This window comes from Vombatus ursinus, unplaced genomic scaffold (genome assembly GCF_900497805.2).
Source record: "Vombatus ursinus unplaced genomic scaffold, bare-nosed wombat genome assembly UNPS02014961.1, whole genome shotgun sequence".
In the NCBI taxonomy this organism is placed as follows: domain Eukaryota; kingdom Metazoa; phylum Chordata; class Mammalia; order Diprotodontia; family Vombatidae; genus Vombatus; species Vombatus ursinus.
Window position 1 is genome coordinate 1,561,979 of NW_020954739.1, and position 21,149 is coordinate 1,583,127.

Genomic DNA, 21,149 nt, shown 5'->3' on the forward strand with positions numbered 1-21,149 from the left:
AGATAGATAGATAGATAGATAGATAGATAGATAGATAGATAGATAGAGATAGATGATGGATGGATGGATGGATGGATGGATGGATGGATGAACAGATCAGCTGGGTGGCACAGTGGATAAAGAGCCAGACCTGGAGTCAGGAAGACTCCTCTCCATAAGTTCAAATCTGGCCTCAGATATTTACTAGCTGTGTGACTCTGAGCAAGTCATTTAACTCTGTTTGACTCAGTTTCCTCATCTGTAAAATGAGCTAGAGAAGGAAATAGCAAATTACTATGTATCTTTGCCAAGAAAACCCCAAATGGGGTTACAAAGAGTTGGACACAACTGAAATGACTGAACAACAAGATAGAGAGAGAGATAGAAAACTTATTAAGCACTTACTATGTGCCAGGCACTGTGCTAAGCACTGGAAATATAAACAGAAAGTACACGAGAAGATCCCTCCCCTCAAGGAGCTTACATTCTAACAGGGAAAGACAAAAACAAAAAGGGGAGCTGGTGAGGGGGAGGGGAGAATGGGAGAGCCTCACACCTGCTGAAGAGGTAGAGCACTCTGGAGAGTGAGTAGATTTGAGGCTGAATCAAGCATGGCTGGGACCCCTCAAGAAATGGCAGTCCCAGGAAAAAAAAAAAAGAAATGGCAGTCCCAGCCAAGGACTCACCCTGGGGGTCTTTGCTCTCATCACACAATCAGCTCATCTTCTCTTTTCAATCCTACATTTCTTTAAATATGCTTCTCTTTTTTTTTTTCTTTTTGGTGAGGCAATCGGGGCTAAGTGACTTGCCCAGGGTCACACAGCTAGTAAGTGTCATGTGTCTGAAGCCACATTTGAACTCAGGTCCTCCTGACTCCAAGGCCAGTGCCACCTAGCTTGTTTGAATGGCCCTCTTTTTGTGGAATTATTACTGCTAGCTCCTCTTCCCTCCTGACCTCCTACATCAGTTGATCAAGAATTGATCAGCTACCATACAAGATCTCCCTCAATTGTTTTTTTAAAGATAATTTCAAGAGGCAGGTAGGTGGCACACTGGTAGGCAGACTACTAAATGCAGCATCAGAAAGATCTAAATTCAAACTCTACACCCTGCTTGTCAAAACCTGGGCAAGCCACTGGATCTCTGCTTCATTTTCCTGATCTGTCAAATGGGAATGATAATAGAACCTAACTCACAGGGTTGTTGTGAGTAACAAATGAGATAACACACGTAAAGACTTTCGTCAATCTTTTTTTTCTTTTTTTATTATTAATAAATTTATTTATTTTTAGTTTTCATCATTTACTTCCACAAGATTTTGAGTTCCAAATTTTCATCCCATCTTGCCCCTCTCCCACCCCAAGATGGCATGCATTCTGAATACCCCTTCCCTTAGTCTGCCTTCCTTTCTATCTCTCCCTCCTTTCTCTTATCCCCTCCCCCTTCTATTTTCCTGTAGGGCAGGATGGATTTTTGTACCCCATTTCCTGTATTTCTTATTTCCCAGTTGCATGTGAAAACATTTTTTTTAAACATGTGTTTTTAAAACTTTGGGTTCCAAATTTTCTCCCTTCCTCCCTCCCACACTCATTGAAAAGGCAAGCAACTCAGTATAGGTTATACATGTGCAGTTATGCAAAACACTTCCATAGTAGACATGCTGTGAAAAACTAACTCTATTTCCCTTAATCCTATTCTGTCCCCTGTTTTGTTTTGACCCTGTCCCTCCTCAGAAGTATTTGCTTCTGATTACCCCCTTTCTCAATCTGCACTTCTCTCTATCATCTCCCTACTCTCTTGTCCCCTTCCCCTCCTATTTTCCTGTAGGGTAAGACAGATTTCCATACCCAATTGAGTGTGTATGTTATTCCCTCCTGAAGTCAAATCCTATGAGAATAAAATTCACTCATTCCCTCTCACCTTCCCCCATTTCCCCTCCACTGTAAGAGCCTTTTCTTTTCTGTTATTTTTTTGTGAGATAATTTACCCCGTTCTACCTCTCCTTTTTTCCTTCTCCTAGTATAATCTTCTCTCACACCTTAATTTTATTCTCCAGATATGACCCCTTCATCTTCAACTCACCCTGTGCCCTCTATCTATCTATCTATCTATCTATCTATCTATCTATCTATCTATAATATATATATATATATACATACATATAATTTTTTCCCTCCAACTACCTGAGTACTGACAAAGGTCTCATGAGTTATAAATATCATCTTTCCATGCAGGAATGTAAACAGTTCAACCTTAATAAGTCTCTTATGATTTCTCTTTCCTGTTTACCTCTTCATGTTCCACTTGAGTCTTGTATTTGAAAGTCAAATTTTCTATTCAGCTCTGGTCTTTTCATCAAGAATGCCTGAAAGTCCTCTATTTCACTGAATGACCATTTTTTCCCCTGTAGGATTATACTCAGTTTTTCTGGGTAGGTGATTCTTGGTTATAATCCTACCTCCTTTGCCCTCCAGAATATTATATTCCATGTCCTGCGGTCCCTTAATGTAGAAGCTGCTAAATCTTGTGTTATCCTGATTATGTTTCCACAATACTTAAATTGTTTCTTTCTGGCTGCTTGTAATATTTTCTCCTTAACCTGGGAACTCTGGAATTTGGCTACAATATTCCTAGGAGTTTTCCTTTGGGGATCGCTTTCAGGTGGTGATCGGTGGATTCTTTCCATTTCTATTTTGCTCTCTGGTTCTAAAATATCAGGGCAGTTTTCCTGGATAATTTCTTGAAAGATGATGCCTAGGCTCTTTTTTTGATCATGGCTTTCAGATAGTCCAATAATTTTTAAATTCTCCCTCCTGGATCTATTTTCCAGGTCAGTTGTTTTTCCAATGAGATATTTCACATTGTTTTCTAATTTTTCATTCTTTTGGATTTGTTTTACAGTGTCTTGATTTCTCATAAAGTCACTAGCTTCCAATTGCTCCATTCTAATTTTTAAGGAAGTATTTTCTTCAGTAATCTTTTGGACTTCCTTTTCCATTTGGCCAATTTTGCTTTTTAGGGCATTCTTTTCCTCATTGACTTTTTGGACCTCTTTTTCCATTTGGGTTAGGCTGTTTTTTAAAGTGTTATTTTCTTCAATTTTTGGGGGGTCTCCTTTAGCAAGCTGTTGACTTGTTTTTCATGATTTTCTTGTATCACTCTCATTTCTCTTCCCAGTTTTTCCTCTACTTTTCTTACTTGCTTCTCAAAATCCCTTTTGAGCTCTTCCAAGGCCTGGGACTGATTCATATTTTTCTTGGAGGCTTTGGATGTAGGAGCTTTGACTTCGTTGTCTTCTTCTGGTTGGATGTTTTGATCTTTGTCACCAAAGTAAGATAATATAGTCTGACTCTTTTTGCGCTGCTTACTCATGATCCCGGCCTATTACTTGAGTTTTAAAATCTTTGTTAAGGTAAGAGTCTGCTTCCAATGTGGAGAATGTAGTGTCCCAAGCTTTGGGGGTTTGTACAGCTGTTTTCAGAGATACTTCTAGGGACCTGTAAATTTTCAGTTCTTCCAAGGTGGTATGATAAGGGGCGAGGTGTTTCCTCTCCACCCCACAACAAGCTCCACCACACCAGCACTCCTCCTCACTCCAGGACCCCCGCCCCACTCAGAACTGTGACCAAGATCCAAGCACGGGCAAAGCAAGAGATTCCTGCCTCAGCACTGGCAATGAGGTCCCTGCAATCCCCTTCTGATCAACCATTCCATTCCCCCTCAGTCTGTGGGCAGGAAGCTCAGGAAACAGCCGGGACCCCAGGGGTGGCTGAGACCTAGCTCCTTCTCTCACTGCAGTCACAGACTTTTCCCACTGACCTTCCAAGTTGTCTTTGGCGTTCATGGGTTGAGAAGTCTGGAAACCACCACAGCTGCCCGGGATTCAACCCTCTGAGGACTGCTCCAGCTTTGCTATGGCCTGCGCGCCCACACCAAACTGCACTCCTCTCCCCACCCGTCTCGATATACCTTTCCAGTCAACCATCCAGGCTGTCTTTGGCTAGAAATTTGTTTCACTCTGTCTTTTTGTGGGTTCTGCTGCTTTAGAATTTGTTTGGAGCCATTTTTTAACAGGTATTTGGAGGGGTTTGGGGGAGAGCTCAAACAAGTCACTGCTTTCACTCCGCCATCTTGGCTCTGCCCCCTCTCATCATTTCTTAAGATGCCATAATGTTCCATTAGGTTGATATGACACTTTGATCAGCCATTCCTCAATTGCCTAAGCAGCAATCTAAGGCACTCTCTTAGATTCTAGTTCTTTCGTTTTTTCCTCCTATAACCTTCCGTTCATGATCAGGAAGTTTGTTTGGCTTGTGACTATCACCCTCGAAGTCACATCCTCTCTTTTCCCCGTTGAGTTTGATATATTTCTACAACTACATCAAACTGTGGATATGTTTGTTTAATCCTCCTTTGCCATTTCAGATAAGGATGAGGTTCATCTGTTGCCCTCTTCCCCCACCTTCTGCTTTTCCTTCATGTTTGTACATTCTTCTTCTTACAGACCCCAATTACGATCCATAACAAGTTCTCCCTTTGTGCTCCTTTCTTCACTAGTGTATTCTTCCTTTTACCCTACCTTCTCTTTCCTCTTTTCATATCCTCTGAACAGAACCAATCCACCCTACTAGAATCTCTGTTTTTCTTATTTAACTCCTAATACTCCTTGAAGACATTAAGGCTCGGAGGGGGATACTTGTTTCTTCTCTCCTTATTAAAATGTTACATTTTCTTGCAGTTCCTTCCAGTTGTTCAAATAAATTTACCTTTCTAGGTTTCTGTAGATCAGGGGTGGGGAACTTGTGGCCTCAAGGCCACATGTGGCTTTCTAGGTCCTGGGGTGAGGCATTTTGACTGAGTCCAAGTTTTATAGAACAAATCCTTTCATTAAGGGGATTTGTTCTGCGAAGTTTGGATTCAAAGGGCCAGACTTGAGGACCTAGAGGGCCCCGTATGGCCTCAGGGCTGCAGGTTCCCCACCCCTGCTCTAGATCCTTAGATTTGTATTTTTGAAGTTCCTACGAAGCCCTGATCTTTGCATCAGAAATGCTTGAAAGTCCTCTTCCATTGAAAGTCTATTTTTCCCTTGTAGGATTATACTCAGCTTTGCAGTGTAAGTTATTCTTGGTTGTGAGCCTACCCTGTTTGCCTTTTAGAATATTGTATTCTAAGATCTCTCCTTTTTAGTCGAAGCTGCCATGTCTTGTGTGAGACTGACTGTGGTTCCTTAGCACTTGAAATGCCTTTTTCTGGACATTTGCAATATTTTTTCTTTGATATGAGAGCTCTGAATTTTAGCTATGACATTTGTGGTATTATTTATATCACAAATTCCATGAAACCATTGTTGAATCAGGAAAAAGCTTTATTAATGACCTTGGAAGGCCAGGCATCCCCCATATGTGAGAGCACACAAGTGAGAGCACGTGTGGACAAATACACACCTTTTTATTCCCTATTCCCAATTTGAATTCCTTCCCCTGTTTCCCCATTGGCTGAGTACTATAGAGGTTACAGCCTATCCAAAGCACCTAATTTCCCCACGTGAGTCTCTGCCCCAATTACATCTCCCACTCCTCACAATTCAAGGACCCTGGCTCGGGAACACTCCTTATATGGGTATGCCCACACCCCCTCTGCCTGGGACACAGATGTGTCAATCCACACCCAACCTCAGAACTGGTTTTCCATGGTCAGTCCATTCACCCACCAATTCCACTTTTATGGCTTCCTTTGCTCAATTTCCAAACAGCCCCTAGAGTGCACCCCTGTGGAAATGAAATCTGCCATTTCCCACACTCCCTCCAAGTCCAAACTGACTCCAATGTGGTCACGTAGGCGTTCAACCCGATTGAGTGAGATGCAGAAGCAACATCCCCAATCACATTTTCCATAACGGGACTTTTCTTTTGTGATTCCTCTCAGGAGGTGGACTCCTTTTATCTTTACTTTATCCTCTGGTTCTAATAAATCTAGGCAATTTTCATTTACGATTTCTTGAACTAGTGTCTTCCTTTTCTGGACATAAGGTTGAGGTTTATCCTGTCTAAATTCCATTAGCCCAGGGGCCCAGACTCTGGAACAGATACATTAGAGTGTTTTACTTTCCCCAAAGAATCAATAACTCACCAAAAAATATGAACTTTACATTTTGACTGTTCAAGAAATGGTCTCATACTTTTATAAGAGAACACTTTTCTGGCTTGGGAAACAATCCCTCTGAGGCATTCAATCTCAAGTTTACATGGGTTTTTGAGTAACCATTATGTGCCAGGCACTGGGTATACAAGAACAGAGGCGAACTATTCCCTACCCTCAATGACTTACATTCTACTAAAGAAGCATGCATTAGAGATCCCTTGGCCTTGTCTAGACAGTGCCACCCACAATTTGCTTACATGAATGTGCATGCCCTGTACTATGATTTCTGGGGCCCAAGGAGAACTCAACTCATGTAGTTCTTAATAACTGACCATGATATAGTCCTTTAAAGCCTGCTTAACCAAACAGTCAAGTGAGATAGTGAGGTAGGGAAATGAGTATTATTAGCCCAATTTTAAAGATCAATTAACAAACTTTTATTAGGCACCTATTATATGCCAGGAATTATGCTAAATGTTGGACGTACAAAGACAACACTGTCAAAACAAACAATTTTTAAAGACTTCCAAATGCTGACCAATGCAATGACCAGCCATGATTCCCAAGAATTGATGATGAACTATGCTACCCATATCCTGACTGAGAAATGATAGATTCAGGATACAGAATGAGACATACATTTTTGGATGTGGACAATGTGTAAATTTGTTCTGCTTGACAATGCATGTTTGTTACAAGAATCTTGCTTTTTTTTTCCTTTTAAATTGGGAAGTGGAGTGGGAGGGAGAGAAAATAAATACTTGTTCGTAGAAAAATAAATAAAAGGAAATATTTTTAAAAGACAGAAGCAACAGCACAGCCATGCATTGTTCACAGACTGTGGCCCAGATGAGAGATGGCCCAGGTCCCTCTCTGACCCAGAAGCCCCCAGCAATTTGTCCTCCTCCCTGGAACACCGCCAAGGGGGAAAGAGACTGAGCTGCCCACATGGGAATCCTTTGTGCATAGGCCCAGTTCCAGCTCAGGAGCCAATCAAAAAGGGACCCAGTAAGTAGACCAGAAGTAGCTACAGAATACCTGCACAGGCTCTTAAGTGGAGAGAGAAGAACCCCCCATCCTGCATGCCCAGAATCAGGCCCACCAGAACATCCATGTGGGTCCCCCAAATATGGTTCCAGGACTTGGCTTTCATTGACCAATCCTCTCTTGCACATAAATGATAGATACAGAATTACTACAAAGTGGTCTGGGGTGGGAGTGCAGCAGTCACTGGAGAAGCTTCTTATAGAAGGTGGCACTTGGTCACAGAGATTTAGTGACTCCTAGAGTCACACAACCAATATCTGACGCAAGATTTGAATTTGAAGTTTCCTGATTACATGACCACCCACTCTGACTCTAGAGCCATTGGATGGCCCTGCCCCCATAGTTTATTGACTGACTTGCTGACTGACTGACAATACCCTTGAGAGAAATAAAATTTGAAAGCTTGAAAAAAACAAACCAATCTGTGGGACCATTGAAAATTAGACTTACCATCAGGACTTGGCCGGGTTCCTGCCTATGGAGCATAGTAAATGCTTGAGTCATTGCCTGTTAGCTCAACAATATGTAGGTCACACTAAACCTGGAACAATTTATTCAGCAACTCCTTGGCTCTTGGGTTTTAGATTTCAGTTCCTTCTCAAACTCCCCTCCCCCCCCAGGGTATTTTAGATTCCTTTAAAAACAAACAAAAAACTCCACAACGCTCATGTTTATTTTAACTGTTCATTATTTCTATCACTTCTGATTTTGTTCTTGTCTCCTAAACCTTTAAACAGGGGACAGAAACAGAACCTCTGGGCCTGTAGAGTTGCATCTTCTCCTGTCTCCTGGACCCAGATCCTCTGTGATAAGTCATCTCCATGGAAACTATTCTGAGCGTGACCAGTCCTGTCTTCTGGGCAACAGCAGAAACATCAGAAATCTCACAAGGAAAGCACTTCTTTTCATTGGAATATAGAGTCATGAGCAGCATTACAGCGCAGTAGATACAGAACCAGGCTTGGAACCAGGAAGACCTGGGTCCTAGCCCCACCCCTGACACATACTGTCTGTGGGGCCTCTGGCAAAATGACTAAACTTCAGGCAACTCTCTCTCTCCGGGCTCTAAATTGAAGGGGAGGTACTGTTCTGTGTGGGTAGAGGAGTTTCTCAGATGAGGGAAATCACAGGCCCAGGACCAAAAAAAAAAAAAAAATTTAATGGACTCCTATAATGTCAGTGCCAGGAGGGAAGTCAGAGCTGGGAGGGACCTAAACATAAAACATAGAATGTTAGCACAGAAAGGGCCTTTAGACCAAAAAGTGTAAACTGTGAAAGCGGAAAGGGGCCTATAAAAACAACGTTGACTGTTAGAACTAAAAAAGACCTTACAGAGACCCCGGTCCATACAAACTAAGGCCCATAGCACAAAAATTGGTTTTACATGACTATGCACATTTGTAATGGTTTTGTTTTCATTGCCTTCTCCAACTGGGGGGCTGGAAGGTGGGGGATGGAAAAATGAAATAAAATTGAATTTTAAAAAAGAAAACCCGAGGCCCAGAGGGAGGACATGATTCATAAATTAGTGGCGGACCCAAGACTCAAACCCAGGTTTTCCGACTCTTCATTCTTTCCCCTCAGGAAAAGGACTGAGGACTGGCTCCTCCGAGGAGCATCTGCCACATTCCAGATATCAGTGACTCATGCATGGGCAATGGTCCTAACTCGGTGGCTCCTCAGCTTTCCCTCTGGGGTGACTCCAGCTGAAGAGTTTCTTTGATCGGCTGCCTCTTGCATTCTTCATCTATGTTCCTCCCTGGCCTGGGCTGAAGCCAGCCCAAAGTTCTCCTCTTTCTGGCCCAATTCTCTTCTTAGGACTCTCTCTTTACGTTGGTTCTCTTCTGGATTATAAAGCTGATCTGGTAAATTAGCGTCACAGCCAAAAAGAAGATGACAACCTGGAGGGACAGAAGAGTTATTCATTCACTTGTTCATTCATTCAGAAGTGTTTACTGAGCACCTACTGTGTGCCTGCAGAGCTAGGTGGCACAGTGGTTAGAGTGCCAGGCCTGAAGTCAAGAAGATTTCATCTTCCTGAGTTCAAATCTGTCCTCTTACTAGCTGTGTGACCCTGGGTAAGTCACTTAACCCTGTTGCCTCAGTTTCCTCATCTGTAAAATAAGCTGGAGAAGGAAATGACAAAACCACTCCAGTATCTTTGCCAAGAAAACCCCAAATGAAGTCACAAAGAGTTGGACATGACTGAAAAATTGCTGAACAACAACAAAAACAACATTACTCTGTGCCTGACCCTATGCTAAGACCAACAGCTCAGGGGAGACCAATGAATTGACCTGCAAACAGCTCGTATTTCTATAGTGCTTCAAGATTTATAAAGCATTCTCCACACAATGACTCTGAGAGGTAGGTAGCATTAACTGAATCTTACAGAAGAGGAAACTGAGGCTCAGACAGCTGAAGTCATAATGACCCTAAGGTCACAGAGCTAGTAGGTGCCAAAGGTGAAATTCAAATCCACCAATTCTCCTGATTCCACATCCAAAGCCCTTTGGAAATAATAAAACACACTATCTATTGCACCAGGTTGGGGTGAGAATGTTGCGTTACAAATTGGAAAGAGCCAGAAAAATGGGAGCCATTGCAGGGCTAGAAGCCCTGGGAGGGCGAGAAGCTGGTCTGCCTCTCCTGGTATAGACCTGTCTAGGGAATTGGTGTTAGGAAATATTCGGTGATTCATGTAGGAGGGATGGGACACAGACATGAAAAGCAGTGAGCCGGGGGTTGGGAGGCAAGTTCAAGTTCCAGGTCAGATACTTGTTCACTGAGTGACCCTGGCATGTTGTCTCATCTCTCTGAGCCTCATCTTCCCCATCTGTAAATAATAATAATGGCGCTTTATGAATGAGGAAATTAAGTCTCAGAGATGGTAAATTACAGAGTCAGAATTTGAACCCACATCTCCTGATTCCTAATGCAAGACTTTTCCCACTAGACCCATTACAAATGGAGAGGCAGTGGAAGGGAGTACAAAGGATGCTTGGAGTCAGGAGACCCAGCTCATTTTGTGACCTTGAGCAAGTCACTTAACTCGGGTCTGTTTGCTTTTCTATAAAAATGGGGGAAATGGTATGTGCACTCCCAGCTGCCTAGGATGGTAGGCAGGAAAGTTCTTTGTAAACATTAATAAAAATTAATGCTACATGTATGTGTACATATATGTATGTGTGTGCATATGCACACGTGTGTGTCATGTGAGATAATGGGAAGGATTTGTGATTTTGTCAGTGTGGCAAAGCTGGCCGTGTGGGTCTTGATCTCAACTTCTCTATGGCTTACTAGGCAACCTAAGAGGTTGCTTTAGGCACAGAGCTGTTACCTACTGTGGAGGGCTGACAAACGATCTTGATAGAGTATCTTTATTTTTTTTTACATGTATCATTATGGAAGTTGCATAACTGAGAAGGGACTAGGTTAAGCTCAGGGTCACACAGCTGGTAAACGTCAGAAGCAGGATTGGAATCCTGAATCCAGGTCTTCCTGAATCCAAGCCTAGTACTTTTTCCACCATGCAGCTTCCATAATGATATATGTTTAAAAAAAAAAAGATACTACATGATTATTATTTTCAATCTCACAGGGCTATTTTGAGAGTCACATGGGAAAATTAATAAGAGAAGGTTTTGTATACAATACTGAGGTATTCATTTTGTTCCAGCCTCATTTTATCAGCCCTCTGTAGTGGATAAAGTACTGGGCTTGGCCTCAGAAAGACTTGGTTTCAAATCCTACCTCAGACACTTACTCACTGTGTGACTCCAGACCAGTTCCTTAACCTATTTCACCCTCAGTTTCTACATCTGCAAAATGGGGATAATAGCAGACCTACCCCACAGAGCAGTCATGAGGTTCAAATGAGAAAATGTATGAAAGGCATTTTGCAAACCTCAAAATTCTACTTAAATGTGTTGTTATTATTCTACAATGATAACTCTCTTTACCTCCATTGCCAAAAGGCCCAGGGCCAACCCAGCAATCAGATGTAGGTTACTCTGTCCCCAAGTGACTATCTTCTCCAAACAGCCTCCTGTGTGGATCATGCTTTCTGCCTTCCAGGCTTTCAGATTCTGGGTCCCATAGCCACACATGGTATTAAGAACATTCTACAGGAGGAAAGAGTCCCCCCCCCCCAAAAAAAATTAGACCAGTATACATTAGGTTTGTTCTCCAACCCTTGCAATTCAATTCAATACAATTTGACATACATTTATTTAGTACCTACTGTGTACAAGGCCTAGCACCAGGGACCAGTCAGAATAGTTGGGCCACATGGCCCAACTACCTTGCCCTTGTTCTTCAGAGCTCTCAGAATCCAGAGCAAGGCTTGGGAGGCTATCTTGGTATATTTTTTGTTTTTCTTTTAAGTCTCATTAATGGTTTTTATTCCAACAACATGGTCATTAACAGATTTATTCCTTTCCCCATCCCCAAAGAGCCTTTCTCCAAGACCAAGAAAAACAGGTAGGCCAATGCTACCAAAATGGTGGCCCCATCAACTTATTCTGTATCCCACAAAAGGAAGGTTGTACTTTTCCTCATCTCTTCTCTTGGGTCAAGATCTCTCCAGGCTTATTTCACCATTACTTCCCTTTATACACTCTATGTTCCCATTAAATTTAATATCTTATTTTTCCCAATTACATGTAAAAATAATTTTTAATATTCATTTTTTTAAATCGTGAGTTCCAAATTCTTTCCTTCTTTCTCTTCCCTCTCCCCATCTTGAGCAGGCAAGCAATTTTATATAGGTTATACATGTATGGTCATACAAAAAATATTTCCATATTAATCATGTTATGAATGAAAACACAAACAAAAAGAAAGAAAGTGTAAAAAGTATGCTTCAATCTACATTCAGATGCCATTGGTTCTTTCTCTCGAGGTGGATAGCATTTTTCATCATAAGTCCTTTGGAATTGTCTTGGATCATGACATTGCTGAGAAGAGCTAAGTCATTCACAGTTGATCATCATACAATATTGCTGTTACTGGGTACAATGTTCTCCTGGTTCTGCTCATTTCACTTTGCATCAGTTCGTGTAAGTCTTTCCAGGTTTTTCTGAGAGCATCCTGCTTGTCATTTCATTCTACCACAATCATGTACTACGATTTGTCCAGCCATTCCCCAATTGATGGTCATCCCCTCAATCTCCAATTCTTTGCCACCACAAAAAGAGCTACTATAAATATTTTTGTACATATGGACCCTTTTCCTTTTTTTTTTTTTTATCTCTTTGGGATACAGTGCTAGTATTGATTTTGGTAGAAGTTTCCAAGCTTCAATAGATCTCTAATAGGGAACCCCCCAAATGAGGAAAATCTCTATACTTATGTAGGTCAGCACCTTTACTGCAATCTATAGTCATAGAGAGTTACCTTAGAGACCACTGAGAGGCCAAGTGACTTTCCCAGGGTCACATAGCCAAGAAGTATCAGAGGTGAAACTTGAACCCAGGTCTTCCTAGCTCCAAGGCCAGCTCTCTATATATCACACCACACTGTCTCTCAGATCTGTGATTTTATTGTATATTGCCAGATTGCTCTCCAAAAATGTTTACATTATGCCAGTCCATAGCTCTCCCAATGACGTATCAGAATGATTGGTAACCTTTTGAGAGAAAAGAACTATTTTCTGTAATTAGTCTATGATCAAACTAGAAAAGGTTTGAATTCAGACCTAGCGATGGACATGTACCTACCATCCAAGGGCCAGTCTAGCTAAGTGCAGAGAAGCATATTGACAGAAGACTAGACATGAGAAGATGAAATTATTTGGGTCCCAACAATTCAGGAAGATGGCCTAGGGGAGGATGGAGGGATTATGAACTATACCAGTAGAGGGAGCCCCCACATAAGTGAAATCAATCATAGATCTTCAGTAGGATTGGAGTAAATATCATTAATTAGCTATACTTTGGTAGCTTTAGTATAGTAATTGGACCAATAAATTCTACTCTGATGTTTCCCAGGGGGGATCCTAGGTTCTTGAAGGTTATGGCAGCAGAGCACAAACTCTGTGTTCTTCTGATGGGTTCTCCCAGTCTGGAAAGGCTTTGAGTCCAGACTTGACAATCACCAACTGTATGTGTGCCTGTCACCCAAGGAACAAGGTGGTAAAACTGGAGGGAGCTCATATTGAGAGCACTGGCCTCCAGGTGATGACATTTTTCAGCCCTGGAGCCTGAAAGAAACTATCTCTGTCTAGCCACTATATCCAGTTGGCCCCATACCATGCTTCACGTCCCATCCTGGCCTCCAACCCAGGCATCTTGCCACTTGCTCTGTGACTGTATTCATTTTGTATCCCTCCACCCCTTACTTTCCATCTGTGAACCATAATCAAATCAATACTTTCTCTGCTTCTAGAGTTCTAGAGCTCCAATATCCCTTCTTGTCAACAATCCAGGCCAATATTCCCTTCCCTAGCCACCACTCTCATATGCTGTCTTCCCCTATTTAGAATGTAAGCTCTGTAGGACAAGACATGTTTCCCTTTGGTATTTGTATTCCCAGTGCGCATAGTAAGCACTTAATATAAGTTCTTTCATCATCCTTCATTCTCGAAGAGGACCTGTCTTTCTGCAGCAATATTTCAAGAAATCAAAAATGAAAACTGAACAAGACAAAAAGTAAATTGTCCCAGCTTTTTGGAAGGAGAAGAGGAAGAGGAAGAAGGAGGAGAAAAAGGAGGAGGAAAAGGAGGAGGAAAAGAAGAAGGAGAAGGAGGAGGAGGAGGAGGAGGAGGAGAAGAAGAAATAATAATAGCTGCGTTCCCCAGCTTCAGCTAGAATTGCCAGGTTGGTCTACTACTGCTCTCAGATAACATGGTAAAGATAGTATGTTTTAAGAACCTGGTTTACTTCTTCCCCAAAATATATTCACTATATACTAAGACATTTACTAACAGTGTGACCCTAGGTAAGTCACTTACCCTCTGTCTGCCTCATCTGTAAAAGAGAATAATAATAGCACCTACTTCCCAAGGTTGTTGTGAGGATCAAATGAGGTAATATTTGTAAAATGTTTTGCAAACCTTAAAACACCACCATCCTTCCAATCTTCCAAGTTCATAACCTTGGCATTATCCTTGACTCTCCATTCTCCTCTACCCCAAATGTCCAGTCAGTTGTGCATTCTTGCCATTTCTACCTCCACAACCTATCTCTACTCCCATAGCCATCCCTCAGCAAATAGTAGGTGCTTAATAAGTGTTTATTGACTGATTAACATTTGATTGTTTGAATTAAATTGAACTGATTAAAAAATTCATGATGAAGGAGTCTGAGCAGTGGGTAATCACGGAAGGGTTTTGAGCAAGAGAAAGATGTGTCAGAAGCTCATGGGCCCAAGCTTTATCATTTACTGACTGTATAACTCTGAGCCAATCAAAGCAGCTTCCTGGGTCTTCTTACCATGTCAAATAATGGTCCCAATGATACCTATGATTATTCCTTCAATTTCTTTCTCTTGTCTTATTGCTATAGGCAGTATTTCTAGTACTATGTCAAATAGAAATGGTGACAATGGACATCCCCTAAATATATCGGAAAGGATTCTAGTTTTTCTCCATTACCAATAATGGTAATAAATAAATAAATGTGTGTATATACATATACATATATATCTATATACACATATATTTATCCAATATCTATATATTAATACACACACACATATGTATATATATATACTATATATATATATCTATAGATATATCTATATATCTCCAATACAAATACCAAAGGGAGATAGGTCTTGTCCTCGGGGAGTTCTAAATAGGGGAAGACACAGTGGTGTCTAGGGAAAGGAATATTGGCCTAGATTGTAGACAAAAATGGATATTGTACATAGATAGATAAATAGATAGATAGAGATAGAGATACATATGTCTATGTTCTTCTTCAGTCATTTCTGACTCTTCATGACCCGGTGGACCATAGCACACCAGTGCTGTCCATGAGGTTTTCTTGGTAAAGATACTGGAGTGGCTCACCATTTCCTTCTCCAGTGAAGTAAGAAAAACATTCCCTTTGTTTTCACCCTTCATGATCTAACTTGTCCCAAACCTTAATGGGGGGGTGATGAGCTTGGAGTCACTTTCTGTAGCTGTGGCTAGCCCCAGTTCGTCTCTGTTTATAGGATAAACAGAGCTTAGATTCCCAGGGTGGGATCGCAGTCCAACCTAGTTAAGAGTAAAGTGCCTTAAAGAGCAGAGATTCAATGACATTCCTAGGATTCTATACAGGGAGGGGTTTCTCTTTAAGCTATAGTCAGAGAGGCCTTTTGACTGAGAAAAGAATATTACATTTGATATTAACAATATTAAAATTACTTTTCTCATCACTGCCTTTTAAATCATGCAATAGAGAAAAGGAACAGAGAAAGAGCCCTGCTCATGATGCGGTTTAGGGGTTTAGGGGTGCCGGGACCCCAAAATCATAACACAAGGGTCCTGCCCAAAAGAATTTGACAACCCAAGCCTTCTTTCAGACAAAGACAAGGTTTATTAGAACATCCATCATATTGGGCAGACCCTCAAGGACTCTGAACATTAGTAAGCTATTGGCTAGATTGTAAGAATCTGAGCATCTTAAATGGAGACAAGATGGACCTCATATATACAGATGGACCTTATATACAGAAAGTCTATGGGAGGGATCTAGGAGTGGCCAAGTGGTCTATGAGGTAATAGAACTCCAGGGGTGGCCAAGGGAGAATGGAGCCTAGATAGGATTAAGGGTGGTAAGTGGCCTGGGGCCTTAGGGAGGTATGGAATCCCTCAGGAGAATGCCAGAGATTTGGCCATGTGAGAAAGTCCAGGGTTTTTCCTTTTTTGGGGTCTAGATCCCATCCTCATCACTCACACCAAGCACTCACCTGTTCCTCCTCCTGGACACAGCAGGAGAAAGGGACAGCACAACGCTCCAGGCTGGGATTGGAGATGCTGCAGTCAAAATACTCATTCCGGGACCAGTCTTGGTAGGAACGCACCCCACAGCACTGGAACTGAAGGAGGATCAGCGTTAGAACTAGAATGTCTGGGCGAGCTTTGGCTTCAGGCAGGGCCTGGCCTAGGTGCTCTCTCAAACCCGCCCAAGGATTCTACAGCAAAGAAAGCGTGAGCCTGCGGAGTTGATGCCAAACTAGCCGTCGAGTGCTTGTGTGGCACAGGGGCCCATCACCCATGGGAGCTTTCTATTGTCTGGAGGAAACACTGGGGCTTAATTAGGTAGGCTTCATCAACATTGGGTACCGCAGGTGGCCCTGGACTCCCAAAGGCTTTGGTTAAGGAGTCACGAGCTCCGACAGATTCAGTCAGGAGAGTGTGATCTCCTGGAAGGGAAGGATGGTTTTGATGCCCCGGAGCTCCTTGGGAAAAGTTGGCTCAGTCCACAAGCATTGCTTAAGTGCCTACAATTGCCAGGCATGAGACTAGGTCCACATGTACAAAGACAGGAATGAAATTGTCCCCAAGGAGTTTACAATCTGTTGGGGGGGGGGGTATGAAAAAAGATTATCTTGGAGACTCAGAGCTCCACCCCTCCTCCAGCACCTTTCTCCAAAGTTCTTTAGAAGGACATTATTGATAATGAGATTGCATAGAAAGCCGCCCAGGCCTCGGTGGAGACAGATTCTTCGGCCTAGATAGCCCAAGTCTGGGAGTGGTCTGGTATGGTTGGGGGGGGGGGGGGGGGGGCCGGGGAGGGGGGGTATTTTTTGTGGGGGGGGGGGGGGGGGGGGTGGTGATCTGATAGATGAGGTATTTTTTCTGTCAGGAGGTGGGGGGATATCTGCCCCTTTTGAAAAGGTATATAACTCTATCCCCTCAACCCCCAATTTGAGGCAGTTCTGGACTGTAACTCCCGTGCAATGTATGTCAAGCCAGCTTGAGAAAAATTAAATGTGGACATACAACCTAATCGTTTGTCTGTTTCTTAGAACAAACTCTGTGAGAGGGGGTAGGACATATGCACAAATAATTGAGTCCAAAGAATATACCAAGTGATTTCAAGAGGGAGAGAGTTCTAATAACTGGGGTAGGGATCAGGAAAGGTTTGGGCACGAGGTGGCACCCAGTTTGTGCTTTAAAAGAAGTCAGGGGGACAGCTAGGTGGCGCAATGGGTACAGCATCGGCCCTGAAGTCAGGAGGACCTGAGTTCAAATCCAGCTTCAGACCAAATACTTGACACTTACTAGTTGTGTGACCCTGGGCAAGTCACTTAACCCCAATTGCCAAACAAACAAACAAAAGATAAAAAAAAAAGTGGCAATAACTTAAAAGAAGCCAGGATTCCATGAGGGGAAGATGAGGAGAGGCGGCATTCTAGGCAAGGACCATCTGTGCAAAGACATGAAGGCAGGAGCCTGGTATGTCCAGGACAGGAGACAGTTAGCAGGCCAGTTGTTCTAGAACGGAAAGTGCCTGAAAGGAAGGTAATGAGAGATAAGACTGGCAAGGTAAGGGGGAGCTTGATTGTGGGGGGCTTTAAATACCAGGCTGTTCCAAGGTGCCTTCCTTAGCAAAGTGGGGGATCTAGGGCTCAAACCTCTGACTCCAAACCCTGGGCTCTTTATGCAAAACTTGGGCTAAATCTCTGAAGATCTCACGTGCCAATTCAAATGGAAGTGTGCCCCACGTTGTACAATGGGGCAGTCCTCAGAAAGGTGTGAGAGGCAGGCATTTACTTGCGTATCAAATTCCTGATCTGGTTAGAGGCCCCACTTCTCCCCTCCTGTCTGGTTTATATGAAACCTCGATGAAACCAACCTAAATAGAGTCCAGGCCCAGGGAAGGGATAGCCCACTATACTCTGCAGATTACCATCCAAATGATTGTGCCCACTTCTGGGAACTCCAGGTACAAGCACTCTGATAAGCCAGAAAGTGTCCGGAGGTGGGAGGCCACGTGTTGAAAGTGGATTTTTGAGAGAACATAACTGACTTCATTTTGTGTTATATTTGCTGTTTTGTTTTATTTTTAACTTTTCTGTGAGATATTAAATGTTCTGAAATCACCTTCCGTATTCGTATTCCCTTTTTCCCCAATCACTTTACAGTTACAAAAGAAAATTCATAGAACTTTGAATAGTTCCAGAAATGGAACCACTTCTCTCTCTCTCTATTCTATCTAATAAGACACGTAGTAGAAGCTTACCAGGGTAGGTAGGTATAGCAGCGGACAGAGTACTGGGCCTGAAGTCAGGAAGACTCCTCTTCCTGAGTTCAAATCTGGCCTCAGACACTTACTAGCTATGAGACCTTGGGCAAGTCACTTAACCCTGTTTGCCTTGGTTTCCATATCTGCAAAAAAAGCTGGAGAAGAGAATGGCAGACCATTCCAGTAGCTTTGCCAAGAAAACCTCAAAGGAGGTCTCGGAGAGTGGTACCTGGCTAGAAAACAGTGAAGAACTACAAGGCGTTTAACAAATACTAATTAGTTGATTGATAAAGAAGATGCTCTTTTTTTTGGACTGGCATAAATGGCTATATTAAAGGCCTTTGCAACAGTTTAAGTATCCTTTTTCTTTTGCTAAAAATGTATCTCTACTCCATCTTATCTTCACCAGATGTAAAGTGCTGTAGGTGAACTTTACTAGATGATGTGGCCTTTAGTATCTTTTTAAAAAAAAAAAAGGAATTTTTTTAACACAGAAAGTATAATCTGGCTTACGCAGTAAGTACTATTGCAAGAGGCTGTAGTTTTTGGTCAGAATGATGTTTGGGGATGGAAACTCGTTCAGAATTTATTTTCATCATTGAAAATATCTTTTCCCCTTTAAGACCTTATAGCTTGATATTTTTGTTGCTCTTCTGTGCCTTTAGTTTAAATTATTTCAAGATTTTCAAATGTTCTTAAATGATGGTGTGATTTTCATTAAGGATAGAAATAAAAGTCATCTTGTTCATTAAAAAAAAAATGTATCTACTCCTGTGCCCTACAGGATATTAATCCAAAACTGCTTGTAAACCTGACTGTGTGACCTATGTGATCTTACCCAAATTCTTAACTCAGGAGGAGAGTGTGAGTGTGTGTGTGTGTGTGTGTATATTCACGCACACACACATATCCATCCATACATATGTGTGTATACGTGTGTATACACACATATACATATATACATATATGTATACATATATATTTATATTCTGTGGAATTGTGAAATACATGGCCATCTACTGTTGGAGTGTGTCACACTCCTGAGTAGATGAACACCTGTCCGTCTGTAACCTATGCTGGCTTTTTTGTACACGGGCCAACAAGGACCCTGAAAATTTTTTCAATGCACACATAGGTCATGTGAAGACCAGCTGAAAGAACTGGAGCTATTTAACTGAAGGGGAGAAGGCTGGAAGGAATCTGATTTCATTACATTTTTGTCTCGGTACCCAAGTACCGAGTGCTTGGCCTGCATCAGACCCTTGATAAATGCTTATTGATTGATTGATTGACATGATATCAGTCTTCAAGAACTGGAAATGTAGATGGCTCAGTGGATAGAGCACTGGCCTTGGAGTCAGGAGGACCTGAGTTCAAATGCAGCCTTAGACATCACTGACCCTGGACAAATCACTTAACAGCTGTCTGCCTAAGTTTTCTCAACTGTAAAATAGGGATAATAACAGCGCCTGCCTCCCAGGGTTCTTGTGAGGATTAAATAAGATATTTGTAAAGCATAGTGCCTGACACATAGTAGGTACTATATAAATGCTGTATATTATTAGAATTGGCAGCTAGAGCTATCTAAAGCTAGACTGGGCTGTTTTGGGAGGTAGTGGGTTCCTCATGGTTGGGAGACTTCAAGCAAAGGTTGGATAACTACTTAAATAGCATGTGATAAAGGGGATTCTTTTTCAGGTTTTAGTTACACCTGATGTTTTATGACATTGAGATTCTGTGAGTCATTTATCCTTATTCCCAAAAATTTTAGGGGAGTCCACTTGAAGTGGAACTGAAAGAACCTTAGAGGTCGCCCCGTCCAAACTCTTAATTCTACAGATGAGGAAACTGGATCCCAGGTCGCTCAACCAGGCAGCAGTAGCAATTTTCCTGACTCCTAGCCCACGGCTTCTTTCAATACAATACACCACCTGCTTCCTACCTTCTTCTGTATGTAGTCAATGAGGTTTTGTAAATCCAGGTCATCCCGGTAGCTGGCTATGGCTTTTCCCATGAGAAATGCAGCCTTATCCATCACCTGCAGCTCAAAACCAGAAGAAGGTTATTTGCTGGACTCAGCTCTTCACTAACTGCCATTAACCCACCTCCCTGCTAGACCTCAGAAAACATATGATTCCTTTATCCAAAGTCTAATCCGCTCTGTCAGAAAACTAAACTTAACAATCAAAAAATTCCCATGAATATCCTTCCTATCCCTCAATAAGAGCTAACGTGTATATAGTACTTCAAGATTTGCAAAGTACTTTACAATATTATCTCATTCAATCCTCAAAACAACCCTTTGGAATGGGTGCTATTGTTATTCCCATTTTACAGATGAGGAAACTGAGACAGAGAGGTTGAGTGATTTGCCCAGGGTCATATATCTAAGTGCCTGAGGCAGCATTTGAACTTGGCTCTTCCTGACTCCAAGGCCAGCACTCCATTTACTGTGCCACCTAGCTACCCCTTCCAATGAGCCTACACCTAACAAGGGAAGCTTCATGGTGGATAGAAAAAGCTCTGGATGGAGAGTCAAAGCTGCCTTAATGACATTATTGTGAAACAACTAGACCATGGTCTGCCACCAACTGGCTGGGTGACTTGGATCAATAATCCACTTCCACCCTCCAGGCCTCTGGTTGCTCATCTGTAAAAATAGCTGGGGAAAAGGGGGGAGTAGATTAGCCTTCCCAGGCCATCTAAGACCCCGGCTCTGACCCCGGTTCCTAAGGGCCCTCCCAGCTCTGTCATCCTGGGTTCTAAGGGTCCTCCCAGCTCTGACATCCTGGGTTCTAAGGG

At 42.3% G+C, this 21,149-nt stretch overlaps 1 protein-coding gene across 1 annotated transcript in view; it reads right to left on the reverse strand.

Annotated features, from left to right (window-relative positions):
* Positions 1 to 7,636: 7,636 nt before the first annotated feature.
* The window catches only part of LOC114030546 (tetraspanin-33-like), a 32,616-nt gene continuing 19,103 nt past the window's right edge, over positions 7,637 to 21,149 (reverse strand). The window contains 4 exon segments of the mRNA XM_027845396.1: positions 7,637 to 9,068; positions 11,130 to 11,291; positions 16,066 to 16,194; positions 20,290 to 20,385. Of these exon segments, the coding sequence (XP_027701197.1) occupies positions 8,982 to 9,068; positions 11,130 to 11,291; positions 16,066 to 16,194; positions 20,290 to 20,385 (474 nt within the window). The 3' untranslated portion in view covers positions 7,637 to 8,981.